Raw genomic sequence first — 14,916 nt, 5'->3', positions numbered from 1 at the left:
TGTTGTACTTACAGAGCAGAGTTAATTGTTATCTGAAAACTTTTTCTCAAAATTGTACTATGCTTTAGATATGGCCATGAATAAATCAATCAATCAATCAATCAATCAATCAATAAAAGTTGATGTCAGACTCCAAGAAGTCTTGGCTCAGCACCAGCTACCAGAAAAGGGCTGAACCGAGCTTCTTTCTTGTCTCTTTACAGATGTTTTCCCTGTTTGCTGTAGAGTCACCAAGGACCCTCCACATATTATCTCTGCATCTGTTATAGATTTTATCAGACGTATAATATTGTAAGACAAGGTATCATAACCTTGGCTGGCCTGGAACCTGCTATGTAGACCAGGCTGACCTCAAATTCACAAAGACCACCTGTCTCTGCCTCCTGAGCACAGAGATTAAAGGTGTGTGCCAGTTTCAGGCTTGAGGAAATTTTTAGGTGGCCAGGATAAACAGGTATGTAAAATAGCTATACAAATCAGACATTTAGAGATAGTAAACTTATTTTAAAACAATTCTTTGGCATGTATGCAATTTTACCATTTGTTAAAGATTTATGTTCAAGAGGTGAGTATATATATGATATTTTTCCAAGATGTATAAAATTGGATTAAAATAAGATTTGTGCTTGTAATATAAAAGTTGCAGGTAGCAACCGTTGATAATTATTAACTGGAAGTTCACAAAGAGTTATAGAAAAGAAAGTAAGTTTCTGCTGGGGAGAAGTGCCCAGCCTAGTAAGGGATCGCTTGACTGGCCTCAGCACGTGTCCTGCCATGAGGCAGTTCACACACTCCTCCAGGTCTCCTGGTAGCCAACAGTAACTTCTGAGGCATATTCTGCCTCAGGTGACAGAACTTTTAGGGTCATGAGGATAACCAGAAGGCCAACGGATTTCAATCTTGTACTTATAAAGCAGCCTTTGAGGACTTGGCTTCGAGTTCCTGTTGAGAAGTCAGTGTTGATCTGCCTTTGAGTGAGCTTGTTGACCTTATTTGTCCAAAAATGTCTACTGTATTTACACATACATGCGCTTTCTTCTCAATAAAATGGTACGCTTATAAACATCTGACTGTTTCAGTCTTCACAGTTCATTCTCAAATGCTAATTGTCCTCTCTTATTAGGTAGGCAATCTTCTCTAAATTGGCCATGCTGGTCATCTCTTTCCTCGGCGATGCCTTCCATCTAGTCTCTTCTAGGAGGAACCCACTTCTTGCCTGGTGTCCTGGTGTCACTTTGACAAGAACTCCCAAGTCCTTACCACTACATAAAAACTCTTCTGAGTTTTAATTCAGAAGTGTCGAAGCCCTGCTTTGACTTTCCAATGAAGGAAAGCTCTGTGGGTTACACTGTCAACAATCATGATCACCCTCATCGCTCCAACCCTCTCTTCGCCAGATTCAGCAACACAAGATGCCTCGAGTTTCTTCTCCACCTCCCTCCCGCTGTCCTGTGTGAGCCAAGGCTTGGTGCCTCTGTGCTTTCATTGCTGCCATCTGCCTTAGTTTAGCCCTCAGTAGCTCTTCTAGGATTAATCTAGTAGACTGAAAAAAAAAAAACCTAAAAGAAAGTCAACCCTTTTCCTCACTTCTAAGAGCAATGCATTTCACAATAGAAGAATCGCAAAGTAGAGGGGAAAAAACCCATAAAACTGCAGACTATTATCCTATACCCCAGGTGTTACTGTCTTTGGTTGTTTTTCTTTTTAGTCAGTTCTTCATGTGCCCCTTTCTACCATACTGTGATATATATTATATATCATATAAAAATATTACATGTGATTGTAAATCTTTATCATAATAAAATGTGATGGTTGTGAAATACTCCATATTTAGATTTTGTTGTGTAACTTTTTACATTAAATTAAATTCATGTCTCTGTATCTCCATAGAGATATCTATCTATCAGATTCCCTGGAGCTGGAGCTACAGATGGTTGTGAGCTGCTGTGTGGGTGCCGGGACTCGAACCTGGGTCCTGATTCTTTTAGTTGCTGAGCCACTGCTCCAGGCATCATTACTTTTTAATTTAAAAACGTTATTTTTTGCCTTTGTGTGGTGTGATGTGAGAAGCTAAGCTAGTGGAGAACAGTTCATGAACAGAAAGCTGTGGGTTACTTGCCCAAGTTTCCCACAGTTAGTGATCTAATTTAGAGAAAAAGGACATTTTAAAAATCTTGATAACTCAATCCCACTCCCTCATTTCAAATAGGCAGTAGATACAAATGTGCCCAGAGTGGCATAGAAACATTCATCTAATTTCTCTGTATTTCAGTTTCTTTTTTTTTTCAAATTGAGATGATGCAAATTTCTATCCCATTCTATGCAGCAATTTTAATATGATTAAATACTAAAAATATCTAATACAGCCAAGAGGAGTGACTGTGACATGATCAGTTTTCATATACAGATTAAACTGATTCGAATAAAGCACAGTTGACCAGTACTTGGTGTGTAGCAAGTTGCAAATGTGTTTGTGCTCCAATCACTCTTGTAAATATCATTTCATGCTCTTTTGGAGGATATCAAGGCAGAATACCCCACTTCGAAACAGGAAAAGAAACAAAGACAAAAGATAACAACTCCGGGACCTGAAGATTTGTTCTGTGTGGGTCAACACTGTTGCAGGCATTTGCTAGTGGACCAAGACTGGACAGCTACCCAGTGGTCATAGCTGTAATCATCACAAGGATAGAGGCGGAAGAATCCAGCACACCACGAGGGTATGTGGGCTTATGCCGGAGATGGCAAAGCATAGCCCCCCTCCGACTGCGGTTCCTGAGATGCAGGAAGCAATTCCCTCCAGGCAACCCAGTGGCAGCTAAATGAGCATGTTACTTGAGGGCCAAGGAGAGAATACCTATGTGCCCCAAGGACTGCTTCTATGGCGTCTGCATACGCACTTGACAATGTTACAGCTGATTCTGGTTATAGCAATTCTACTAGTGCACTTGTTCTTCATGTTCTTTTTCTGCATCCACACCAGTGGTTTCTGAAAACATGGATGTGCTGTATGATAATATGAGTCTTCCTGATCTGATGGAGCGGGCAGGCATTGACGCTGTAAAGCAGGTTATGGGGGAAAACCTGACTGATGAAAGAATTGGGGAAACGTGGGGAAAATGCAAAAATTGTTCTTTGCCTGATTATAAAACTTGGCAAAAGAATTATACTGAAACAGAGAAGAACTCGGCTATGATGAATAAAGTTTCTGAGAACCTAGGGCTTTAGGGCTGACTGACTATGGGTTTATAAATCAAAGTTGGAATTGTGAGGAGCAACAATGGGAAAGGGATGACAATGGAGTAAAATCCGCTGAACTATGCTTTTGTAAACTGCAAGTGGTTAGCTTCTGAGGTGAATGCCTCAGAAGCTGTTTTCTGATTAACTCAGCTAAGAATTAAGAATATAGGGGCTGGCATGGGGCTTGGGAACACTGGGGAAAACGTCATAATGAATGATGATGTTCTGACTTCAAAGAATCTTTATACTTCTTGTGTGGCAAGAAAAAAACAATCATTTTCCTTGTGTAAAGTTTACAATAAAAGACTGAGGTTTGAAGCTCAGGGCAGAAGAAGAACTTGCCCTACAGCCGATGGCCTATCAGCTTGCATCAGAATCCTGGGTTCATGTATTCACTTCACCTTCCGGACATCCCAGGTTCGAGACCCACTTCTCTGCTGAGGCCGGTCCCCAGCAGATTTAGAAAATAGTTCTCAACTACAGATGTACACTAAAATCATCTGGGGACCCTAAAAAACATGCCAGGGCCTTGATCCCGGTCTCAAACCTCAGCAGAATCTGTTTAAATGCTTTGGCATGAGTCTCTGGCTTCAGTGTTTTTCAAAAGCTCCATGGATGTTTTAATGTGTAGTTTATATAGATGAATAAGAGCAAATTTGTACGTACAAATTAGACTATAGTTTGGCTATTCGGAACAAAGAAATGAAAAGCAGTGGGAAACATAACCCCTGTGTACGGAGGCACCCACCGCATTGGTTCTTTAAGCCACCACTCAGAAAGCATGGGGTCCAGAATTTCCGACGTCAGGGGCTCATTCTCCGTCAGACTCAGCTTGATTGCCTCCTCCTCTTCTGTGAACTGCACATCTGGAAGCTAAAGGTGAAAACTATAAAATAAGAGGAGTCTTAAGCTCCGCATTGATAAGCGATACTGTTTTACACCACTGCTAGAATGAGACCTGAGCTTTTTCTGAGGCCACTTTTGATACTGTTACTTGAAAACATTTTAAAACTTGAGTTCTGTGCACTGATATATAATATGATTAAGTAATAAAAATTACCTAATATAACTAAGAGAAGTCACCATGGCAACATGATTGACTTTCACGTACGGTGTCAGAGTCAATGCATCTTTATTATTATTGGTTTGCCAAAAATTTGCTTGATTCATATCACACATCTGTAAAGCTTACCTGATTTGTGCCATTTTTCCTCTAAGGAGATACAGTTCCATCTCCTTACGCCACATCCTGATTAGAGGATGAGCCAACCGGAGAGTTACCTGAAGCACATTCTAGAAGGGCTTATAGCTTCACAGCAACAGAGAGAAAATATTGGGATGAAGAACTCAGGTCATCTTTCTCTGAAGGTGACCCTCAAATGGATAATGAAGAACATACAAGTAGTTCAGACGCACAGTCGAATGCCCCGACTGTGTGCTGCACCACCACTCAGCGTGGGAGTCACTTTCCCGACTTTCAGAGTCAGGTAAGACTCAGTATTTCCTACACTGGGGGAGAAGCGGGTTTATAAATCACAGTGGAGAGGGTGCCCTGTGGCGGCTCCTCCTCCTCAGGTCTCTGTAGTTCGAAGTTGCTATGATTGTGTAACAGACACACAGATGCTGCTTTTCAGGAAAAGGAGTCGGCTTCTCACTTGGGCTCACAGGCTAAAGAGAAGGACTGAGTCTGGAGCCCGGGGTCATTTTCCACCACTCACCTCCACACACAGGCATGCTCCTCACTTGAAGGATCAACCTAGAAATGTTACATTTTAACCTACTTCATTCACTTTAAAAGATGAAAGCGCACAAAAATAAAGGAGGCATCTTATTTTCTGTTCTTTACAGTTTCCTGTTCTAGGCTCCCCAGAGGTTCCTGAAAGTCACTGTGCTAAATCTGCAGTCACCTTGGATTCCTGGAACAGACCACCACCCGACGAGGGCCATTATTCACACTGCACCCTGGGGACGGAGTGTCTCCCCCTCAAACAATAAGGGCTCTTTGGACCATCTTGCAGAAACAAAGCTGAGATACGGGTCACCAGACTACACCTTGACCAGGACTGCTTAAACCACGTGGGTCAGGACCCCAAAGATAACCTGGGGGGGGGGGGTCACCGGACCCCTCTATCTGTGCACATGACTGTGGCAGGCAGGTCTCTCTAGCTGGCATCCTGGGACGGTAACTGAGTCTAGCCTGCGGTGGCTGCTGCATCTGCCCTGAACTACCTGCTACAAACCAGCTTCCGCAGCAAACACAGTGCCCCCCAGGGACACCACCACATCACCTGCTTTTTTGTGATTTCTTCTTCAATTTTCACGTTCGCCTGAACGGCAAGCTCTTCCAGTTCTTGCTTTGTGGCTTGCTCCTCCTCGGAATCGTCCTCAAACTCAGGCCCGAATTTCCTTTCAGCCTTAAGCAGCATTTTTTCTTGGAGAAATTCATCAAACTGAATGTGAAAAACGCCGAAGTTTTCTGCCAACGTTCTGGCGCAAAGAGTTTTGCCGGAGCCACGGGGACCCAGAAAACAGAGCCTGATGGGAGGAGCCTGCCATAGAGGGCCGCACAGGGAGGGTGGAGCAGAGGGAAGGAAAAGAGGGTTTAAGTCCTTTGCCTGGTGGCGATTGGCATCTGTAACCCTTGCACTGCGGCCAGAGGGGCACATAGAGACTTTCCTCACAAGAGAAAGCAACCTCCTCTTCCCTACCAAAAAAGGAAAATAGAGTAAAAAGGTGAGAAAGGAAGTCTTTTTTAAGTGATTTTTAAATTTTATCTTATGTACATTGCCTGTGTGCATGCCCCGTGTATTTGCCTGATGCTCAAGGACTCAGAAGAGGGCAGGGCATCCTCTGCAACTGGAGGTACAGACTTGTGGTGCAGGGAATTGAACCTGGGTCCTCTGAAAAGGCAACAGGTGCACTTAACTGCATGAACCATTTCTCCAGCTCCAATAGATGGAGTTATAGGTGATTGTGAGCCACCCAACATGCTAATCAAACCCAGGTCCTCTGAAAAGCAGTATATTTTCTTAAGTGCTCCAGCCATCTCTCTAGCCTCCCATAGACAGGAAAGTTTATTTTACAAATCCAATTATATTTAGGCATAAGAATATCAATGAACATAATAATTCATTGCACCAAAAATGGCTTTTAGGGGGCAAAACTAGCCAACAGGCATTTAATAAAAAGTAACTCCACTTAAAAATTATTTTAATGCTTGAGAGGCAGAGGCAGGCAGATCTCTGTGAGTTCGAGGCCAGCGTGGTCTACAAGAGCTAGTTCCAGGACAGGAACCAAAAAGCTACAGAGAAACCCTGTCTCGAAAATCAAAAAAAAAAAAATATTTTAATGTTAATAAGGAATGAAAGACTTTTTCTTGATATGTTTAAGAAGATCTCTCTACCAAAGAAAAAGCCCATTTCATTCAAAGACCTTGCCACTAATTCCTGTGATGTCCACACTGAAATGGAGGAAGCCCAAAGCCAGCTTTTGCAGGGTGATGTGGTCGTTCCCTGAAGGCGACAGCTGAGGCGAAGCAGCAGCCACGGCTCACGGGACCTTGAGGAAATGACTTTACAGCAACCCTGGGGAAGATGCTGGTGTATTTGGGTGTCTGGGCCTCAGAGGAGCAGAGGTGTTTGTGAGAGAGGGGTACGGATGACTTTGAGACTCAGAAGCATTTGTTGTTGTGATGGAAATGGTGGGAGTTCAGAGGCTTCAAAGGGGCCTGTGAGGGATCTCAGGTGACGGAGTGCTTGATAGCCTGGTTTCAGTTCCCAGAACAGCATGAGCTAGCTGTGGTGGGCGTGCCTGTAATCCCAGCATTTGGGATGTGACAGCCATCTTTGGCTGCTTAGAGAATTCAAAGGCATCCTTGGACACAGGAGACCTTGTCTCCAACAATACCAACACCACCACCACCACCACCACCACCACCACCACCACCACCACCACCACAACAACAACAACAACAAAAACAACAACAAGAGCAAAACATGTAGAAAATGCTACGAAGCTCAAACATTGCACTGTGTATCAAATATAATATATTAGTAAGACTTGGGGGACATTTTAAGAACAACCATGTCCCTTGCAATCCCAAAGCATTCTATGTTGCAGAGAAGAATGGAGAAATTACCTCCAGAGTTTCTAGGTCCTGTTTGGTTGGGTTTGTGGAAAACCAGGTGATAGGGCTGGGCATGGTGGTACATGCCTTTAATTTCAGCATTCAGGAGGCAGAGGCGGGGGATTCCATGTAAATTTGAGACCAGCTTGGCAAAATAGCCAGACCCTGTCTCAAAAAACAAAACAAAACAAAACAAACAAAAAACTAAAAGAAAGAAAGAAAGAGAAGAAAAGGCAGTAAGACTTGAGGGATAGTGTGCTTGTGTGCAGCCTTTAACTCGATTCCTGGATCTCATATGGTGACAGGAGAGAAACAACCCCTGGCGGCTGTCTTCTGATCTCCACAGGGTGCTGTGGCATGTGCATGCTTGCACACACACACACACACACACACACACACACACACACACACACACTAAGTAAATAAATAGAAAAAATGAAAAAATTAATGGTGCAATATATTATACCTTGATCCAGTTATCCTATTACAGAGAATTATAGTAATGAAAGAATGCAAGAGAATCAAGAATTCTGTTGCTAAATTACCTATTAATTATCAATATCTACAATGGAAAATAACTTTATGAAAAAGTCTATCAGTGAATTAGATGTCAAAGTGGTTGAGTATTAGGCAAGCTATGTAGGAATACACACATTTTGTGTAAGCAAAAAAGTAAGATATTATATGTACACTTATTACATATTAATTGTAAACTGTTCCAGACGGTTGTGAGCTGCCATGCAGTTTCTGGGATCTGAATAGGATCCTCTGAGAGAGCAACAAGTGCTCTAACTCCTGAGTCATCTCTCCAGCCTCTATTTGCGACCCTAAATATCAAGTAAAAAAGACACAAGAGCTGGTTTGACAAAGACATTACTATAAAAGTCAAAACAGATCATTATTTTTATGCCATATTACAAAAATCTGTAGTGATATTTTGTTTGTGTTTTAACAAATAAAGCTTTTCTGAAGATCAGAGTACAGAGCTAAGCCACTAGAGGCCAGAAAGTGATGGTGCACACCTTTAATCCCAGGACTCGGGAGACAGAGGCAGGGGGATCTCTGCTACTTCAAGGTCACCCTGAGTTATGTGAGATTGATCCAGTCTATAAGAGAAACAGAAATCACAAAATCCCATGCCTTTAATTGCGGCACTAGGGAGGTGGAAACAGAAGGGATATGGCTGGGCGGAGAGAGGAATGTAAGGTGGGAAGAGACAGGCGTTTAATGCAGTCTGGAGGTACAGTTTGAACTACAGTCTGAGGACAGGATCGTCCTTTTGGTCTGAGGATTAGTAGAGGTTAAAGGTCTCTCTAGTGGCTGGCTGCAGGACTTCTCTCATCTCCCAGCTTTCACTCCCTAATATCTGACTCTGGGTTTTAATTATTAAGATTAATTAAAATTCGTGCTACAAAAAGTCTATTTTTAAGCCTAGACATTATGTTTTGCTGTTGTTGTTGTTAGCTTTTAACAAGATTAGAAACTTCATTGTTAAGCACACTCATGGGAGAACGTGGAGCAACCACTAGCATAGGAATATTGTTTTCACCTTTAATGGCTCGTTCTGGGCCACATACTCCTCAGGATGCTCCAGGAACTTTTCCTTGGCCTCAGCAGTTGAAAAGTAGTATATCTTTTCTCGGTACTTAACAGCCTCGTCTGTGTTGCCAGGCTGCAGAATAAAGTTTTCTTTGAGAACCACTGGGCAGAAGTGTTTGGTGTCTCCCAAGTGCCTCCTTTTTTCTTTTAACTTTTCTTCACCCTAGAAATATTGTTCAATTCAGAGATTAGCAAAGACATTTTGATGCAGCAGCAAAGAGGAATTCAGAAGCATTTTCAGGACTAAATCGTCTACAAGAAAACCAACTCTGAAAAAGCCCACAGGGCCGTCTTTATATAGTTAATGGATTAAAAGCAGGTTGCTCATGTTCCTCTAAATTGGTTCTTACATTTTTCATTTACATAAAAAAATAAAGTAGCACTGAGAATTAAGGTGTGCTCTACCCTCTAGACAAAGAGAAGTGCTGACCTCGATTCTCAAGGGCTGAAACCTGAGTCAGAGTCACATCTTACTCACGACAATGACTAATGGCAATATGCTTTGCTCTATTGAAAGTAAAAACTTGAAAATATTTTATTAGTTACAAATGAAAATTTATACTGTGATGAATGTGTAAAGGATTTTTGGAAGTTAGTTAAAGCCACAGGAAGACATTCAACACTTACTTGCTATAAAATGTTTAAACACATCAGTGTATCAAGAGTGATGTTTCCCTCTCGTTCTCCTTCCACCAGCGTGCACACACTCCTCCCGTTCCCATAAGCACTCCCCCGCTCTACTCAATATCTCTGCACATATAAAAGCTAGACATATTTAAGCACAAATGCGGCCGTTTTGAGACTTGAAATGGGATATTTTACAAATTATTCTACAGTGTGATTATGTTCACAAAAGAAGAAAGCCCAACACTTTTCTGCCCTGCTCCAAAACTCAGACTAATAAGGCGGTCATGGTGGTGCCCACCTTTAATGCCAAGACTCACCAGTAGATCTCTGTGAGTTCAAGGCCAACCTAAGTAATGTGATGGCTTTGTGGGAGCCTAGCCAGTTTGGATGTTCACCTTCCTAGATATGGACGGAGGGGGGAGAACCTAGGACTTACCACAGGGCAGGGAAATCTGACTGCTCTTTGGGCTGGAGAGGGAGGGGGAGAGGAGTGGGGTGAGGGGGAGAAGGGTGGGAGGAGGGGGAGAAGGGTGGGAGGAGGGGGAGGGAAATGGGAGGCTGGGAGGAGGAGGAAATTTGTTTTTTTTTTCTTTTCTCAATAAAAAAAAGTTAAAAAAATGATTGTACACATTCAGCTTATTTTAATATTTATTTATTTGTTTGTTTGTTTCATGGGTTTTGTCTGTATGCATTTAAGTCCACTATGCCATGCAGAGACCCGAAGAAGGCAATGTATCCGTGGAATTGCGGTTACAGACAGTTGTACGGAACCACACCCAGGTCCTCTGCAGGAACGAGCGCTCTTAGTGGCTGAGCCATGTCTCCAGTGCCCATATATTTAGCTTATTGTTTCACTGTTGATTTCTTATCTCCTGTGGTGGTTCCTTGTAAGTCTCAGACATTTGATTACTTGGTCCCTAAGCTGTTTGAGGGAGAACTGGGATATGTGACCTTGTTGGACCTGGTCACTCAGGGTAGGATTTGAGATTTCAAGTTAATTCTCTTTGCTTCCCATTTGTGGATCAAGATGTGAGATCTCAGCTGCTGCTCCGGTGCCATGCCTGCCTGCCTGCTAAGCTCCCGGTTCTGAGAGTGATAGACTTTTATTCCTCCAGAACCATAACCCCTAATAACCTTCCCTTGTATCCTAGTGCTGGGGGTGGGGAAACACGTGGATCCCCAAGTCACTGGCCAGCAAAGGTAGCCTGTTATGAGAACTCCGGTTATAAAAGACGTTGTCGCCAATAACAAGGTGGATGGCATCTGAAGAAGGATAGTTGGGGTTGACCTCTGGCCATCACGTGCCTGTGCACACATGGACACATGGACACCCACATACATAAATATGCATGCACACAAGAGGAAGATGATGGGAACAGAGTGATGTCTGCTGGAAATGGGATGCTCTGTGTGATGGTTGGCTGCCAACTGGACTATCTCTGTAATCAACTAACTCCCAAGCTGCTGGGCGCTCCTGCATGGGATTTTCTGGATCCGATTATTTTCAGTGGGAAGGCCCATCCTAAATCCTGGCCACACTTTCTCATGGTAGCCCACGTAAAAGGACAGGGAAGAAGGAAGCTTTTGCTTGTTGCCTGCTTGCCCTCACTCTGGCTGGCAAGTTCACCTACGCCGCTGCTGAGGCACTTCTTCACCTGTGTGAGAGCAATCTCTTTAGGATTCCAGTGTGGACTGAAGATCAACAGCTCTCCAGGCATTCTCTCAGACGCCAGCGCTGCACTGGGACCGCTGAGACATCCAGCCTTGTGGACCTAGCAATCCAGGCATCCTCTAGGGCGCCAATGCTGCACTGGGACCGCTGAGACATCAGCCTTGTGGACCTAGCAATCCAGGCATCCTCTCGGGCGCCAGTGCTGAACTGGGACCTCTGAGACATCCAGCCTTGTGGACCGAGCAATCCAGGCATCCTCTCAGATTCCAGCGCTGCACTGGGACTGCTGAGACATCCAGCCTTGTGCACCGAGCAATCCAGGCATCCTCTCAGATGCCAGCGCTGCAATGGGACCTCTGAGACATCCAGCCTTGTGGACTGAGCAATGATTGCATTCTCAGCCCCTCTGCCACACTGTCCAGCCCACAGCCTGTATGCTAGTCTAATGCTCCTCCCCTCCCCCACACTCGTAGTATGTGTATGTGCGTGTGTTCTATAGTTCTGTTCTCTGGTGGGCGTGGTATTGAAAGTGTGCAGCTGTTGCTTCACGTAGTTTTAGGTCACCTTTTAAACTCCTAGAGCAGCACCTCGCTCATTCACAGCCAACCTCTGGGGAACGTGGCTGTCTAAGCAAGTGGAGGGTGTTCAGGGAGCTGGCTGGTAAGGAACGGTGTTCCTGACACACCCAAAGCGTTTCGTGTTTTTGAAGAACTATGAAACCACTTCTGGGATTCAGGGAGGGTCATGTGGATTTACGTCAGGCAAGGTGACAGACCAAAAACAACAAAGACTGCGAGGAAATACAAAGGCAGGAGCCCGCAGGGATTGGTCGAAGTATTCAGCTTTCTAAAGAATGCTAGCTATTACTTATAGATGTTTTTGTGTGGATGTCTTTTATCAAGCTGAGAAAATTTCTTTTGCTTTTTATATAGAATAATTAAAAGTTATTCTTTGAGAATTTTATATATGCATACAATGTATTTCAATAATCTTGTTTCCCCATTCTTCCCTTCCAACTGGACCAGTCCCTCTCCCAACTTGATGACATTTTAAAATTTTTAAACTTGATGAACCACTAATTACAGTTAGCATTGCCCATATATACTTAAGTGTATATACCATGGAACATGGTCAACCTACTAGGAACCACATCCTTAAAGAAAACCGACTCTCCCTCCCATAGTAGCCATCTTCTATCAATCACTCCCAGCTACGGGCTTGTGTGCCCCTCTGTACTACTTTTCAAAAGCTATTTATAAGTATATACCCTTTATTTTCTAAAATCAGCAACAGACAATGGATTTTTGCCAAATACTCCTCCTATATCAGCTGAGGTAGTCACTTAGACTTTACCTCCAACCTGTCAGTACGATAAATTCTATTGAGTGTTGTCCGAATGTTAAACCAAGATTTTCTGGGACAAACCCTTCTTGGATACAATGTATTGTTATTTTGATACATGTGTGAAATTTTGTAAAAATTTTATTAAGAGTTTATGTATCAGTGCTCAGGAGAGGTCAACTGCTCATTGTTCTCTTTCTCTTGTTGGTTTTGGTTTGGGGTATAAGAATGACACAGATCTCATAGGCTGAGCTGGAAACTTCCCCTCCTCTTCAGTTTTCAGCAAGAGTTCATGTAGAGTCAGTCTTTTTTCTACCTTAACCATTTGGCAGCGTTTACCGGGGATTTTATCTGTTTCACGTCTCTTTTCAGCTTCTGTATGTCTGAAAAACTCTAACTTGCCTTCATTTCTAAAGATAAGGTGTTACTAGGCACACAATTCTGGTTCTCCCTCTTCAGCACTCACAGGCTGTGGCCTCACCCTCTTTTGACTTGTCCTGGTTTCCCTGAGAAACTTGCTGCCATTCTGACCATTGTTCTTGTGGATGTGGCATGCCTGCCTTCTCCTGCCTCTTGTATGATGTTCTTAGCAGCCAAGCAACTTGAATATGACATACTTGGAACTGTTTTCTTCATCTGTCTTGTATGGGATTCACTGACCTTTTTAGATTTGAGAGTTTGTAAACTGTCTCAAATATTGAAAAAGTACAGCTATTATTTCTTCAAATATTATTTTATATATTTTTATATAATATCATTTTATATATTTTTGTGGATTCCAATTATTTGGACAGCAGGCTGCTTGGAGCTTCCCACAGGTCCACTTATGGTATTCTCTTTGCTATTCTCGATTCTCCTCTTTTGTCTCAGATTGTTTCTGTTTCTTTAACTGCCTTTTCTGAAGAGTCGAGACTATCATTGCTCTAGTCAATGTGTATTTCACGTCATATTTTCTACGTTTCCCACCACACAGCTCACATTCCCCATCACATCTGCTTTAGCTCTACTTCCTGCTTTGAATTTATAGGGCCCAGCAAGAACAGCCATTTCAAAGTCCTCATTGAAGGAGCAAAACAAACTCCATTTTGAAAAAGAACTCCATTTTAGATAGGACCTAACTAGGGGGTTGAATACAGTCCAGCAAAGTCATAAACTTTCCCAAGAACTGTGCCTGCCCTGGTCAAAGTGACCCACCAGAGTACTCAAATGCCGTCTGCTTACATCTGATTGCTTCAAACGTCCTTGTAGGTACCTGATTAGCACAGGGTCAGCAGATGCCCCAAGGTTGTGACCAGGAGACAGTCACTATGGGTGAACAAGCCCTTCTAGACAATGACAGCCTATCAGAAAACAGCAGCTAAGTCTTACCTAACCTTTAGCCAATTGTGATATAGGATAAACATTTTTGTATTTTGAAACTGTAACCTTATAACCACTTTGTGGTTTTTGTCTTTATAAACCCCTTACAATAGTAAACGAGGTCCTTCTCCCTCGATCTGCTGTGTCAGACTGGTGGCAGAGGATCCATGCTAGCCTGTACTTAATAAACAAAACCTTGCTTTTGCATTTGGAAGGGTGGCTCCATGGTGGTCTTCTTGGGGGTCCTTGGACTCAGGCACAACACGTATCAGCCAATGTTGATGTATTTGTCAGTTCTAGAGTAGTTTGAATTGGAGATTTTCTTTTCATCATGAATCATCTGGCAATTCCTGGGTGGATGCCAAACTTTATGTGTTATACCACCAATACTTTTGAGTTTGTTGATAGGACAACTTAGATAGGCGGAATAGACAGAACAGAATGCTGGGAGAAAGAAGCAGATTCAGGCAGATGCTATAGCTCTCCTCTCCAAGATGGACTCAGGTTAAGATCCTTCCTGGTAAGCCACCACCTCATGGTACTACACTCATTAATAGAAATGGGTTAATCAAGATGTGAGAGTTAGCCAGTAAGAGGCTAGAGCTAATGGGCCAAGCAGTGTTTAAAATAATACAGTTTCCGTGTAATTATTTTGGGTAAAACTAGCCGGTGGCAGGACACAGCCTGCCACTCCATCTGCAATCAAGAATCAGAATTTATATTAAAAAATCTCCAGTGTAGCTGCCTTACTTTTCTGATCCTCAGTCAAATTTTATTTATTAAAATACAAATGAAGCATCACTACAGGAAGGGCTACTCCATTGCAGCCCAGAGGGAGCACAGAAGAGCACACAGTAGAACACTACAGAGAAAGTTAGATGAAGAGAGACCGAGTATGAGCAGGGAAATCCCACGTCTTTAAGCCACGCGAACATTAGTTCCTTGGTGATAA

At 43.0% G+C, this 14,916-nt stretch overlaps 1 protein-coding gene across 1 annotated transcript in view; it reads right to left on the bottom strand.

The window, feature by feature from the left end:
* Positions 1 to 14,916, bottom strand: part of Ak9 (adenylate kinase 9) — a 109,312-nt gene that overhangs the window by 28,908 nt on the left and 65,488 nt on the right. Inside the window, exons 23-25 of the mRNA XM_041654182.1 lie at positions 8,916 to 9,128; positions 5,529 to 5,789; positions 3,989 to 4,113 (exon numbers count right to left, since the gene is read on the bottom strand). Of these exons, the coding sequence (XP_041510116.1) occupies positions 3,989 to 4,113; positions 5,529 to 5,789; positions 8,916 to 9,128 (599 nt within the window). The remainder of the gene's footprint in view (positions 1 to 3,988; positions 4,114 to 5,528; positions 5,790 to 8,915; positions 9,129 to 14,916) is intronic.

The sequence above is a fragment of the Microtus oregoni genome, unplaced genomic scaffold (assembly GCF_018167655.1).
Source record: "Microtus oregoni isolate MIOR12 unplaced genomic scaffold, Mior012 000006F_ref0000085, whole genome shotgun sequence".
NCBI classification, from domain to species: domain Eukaryota; kingdom Metazoa; phylum Chordata; class Mammalia; order Rodentia; family Cricetidae; genus Microtus; species Microtus oregoni.
The sequence above is the reverse complement of the archived record's forward strand: the minus strand, read 5'-3'. Positions and strand labels throughout refer to the sequence as shown.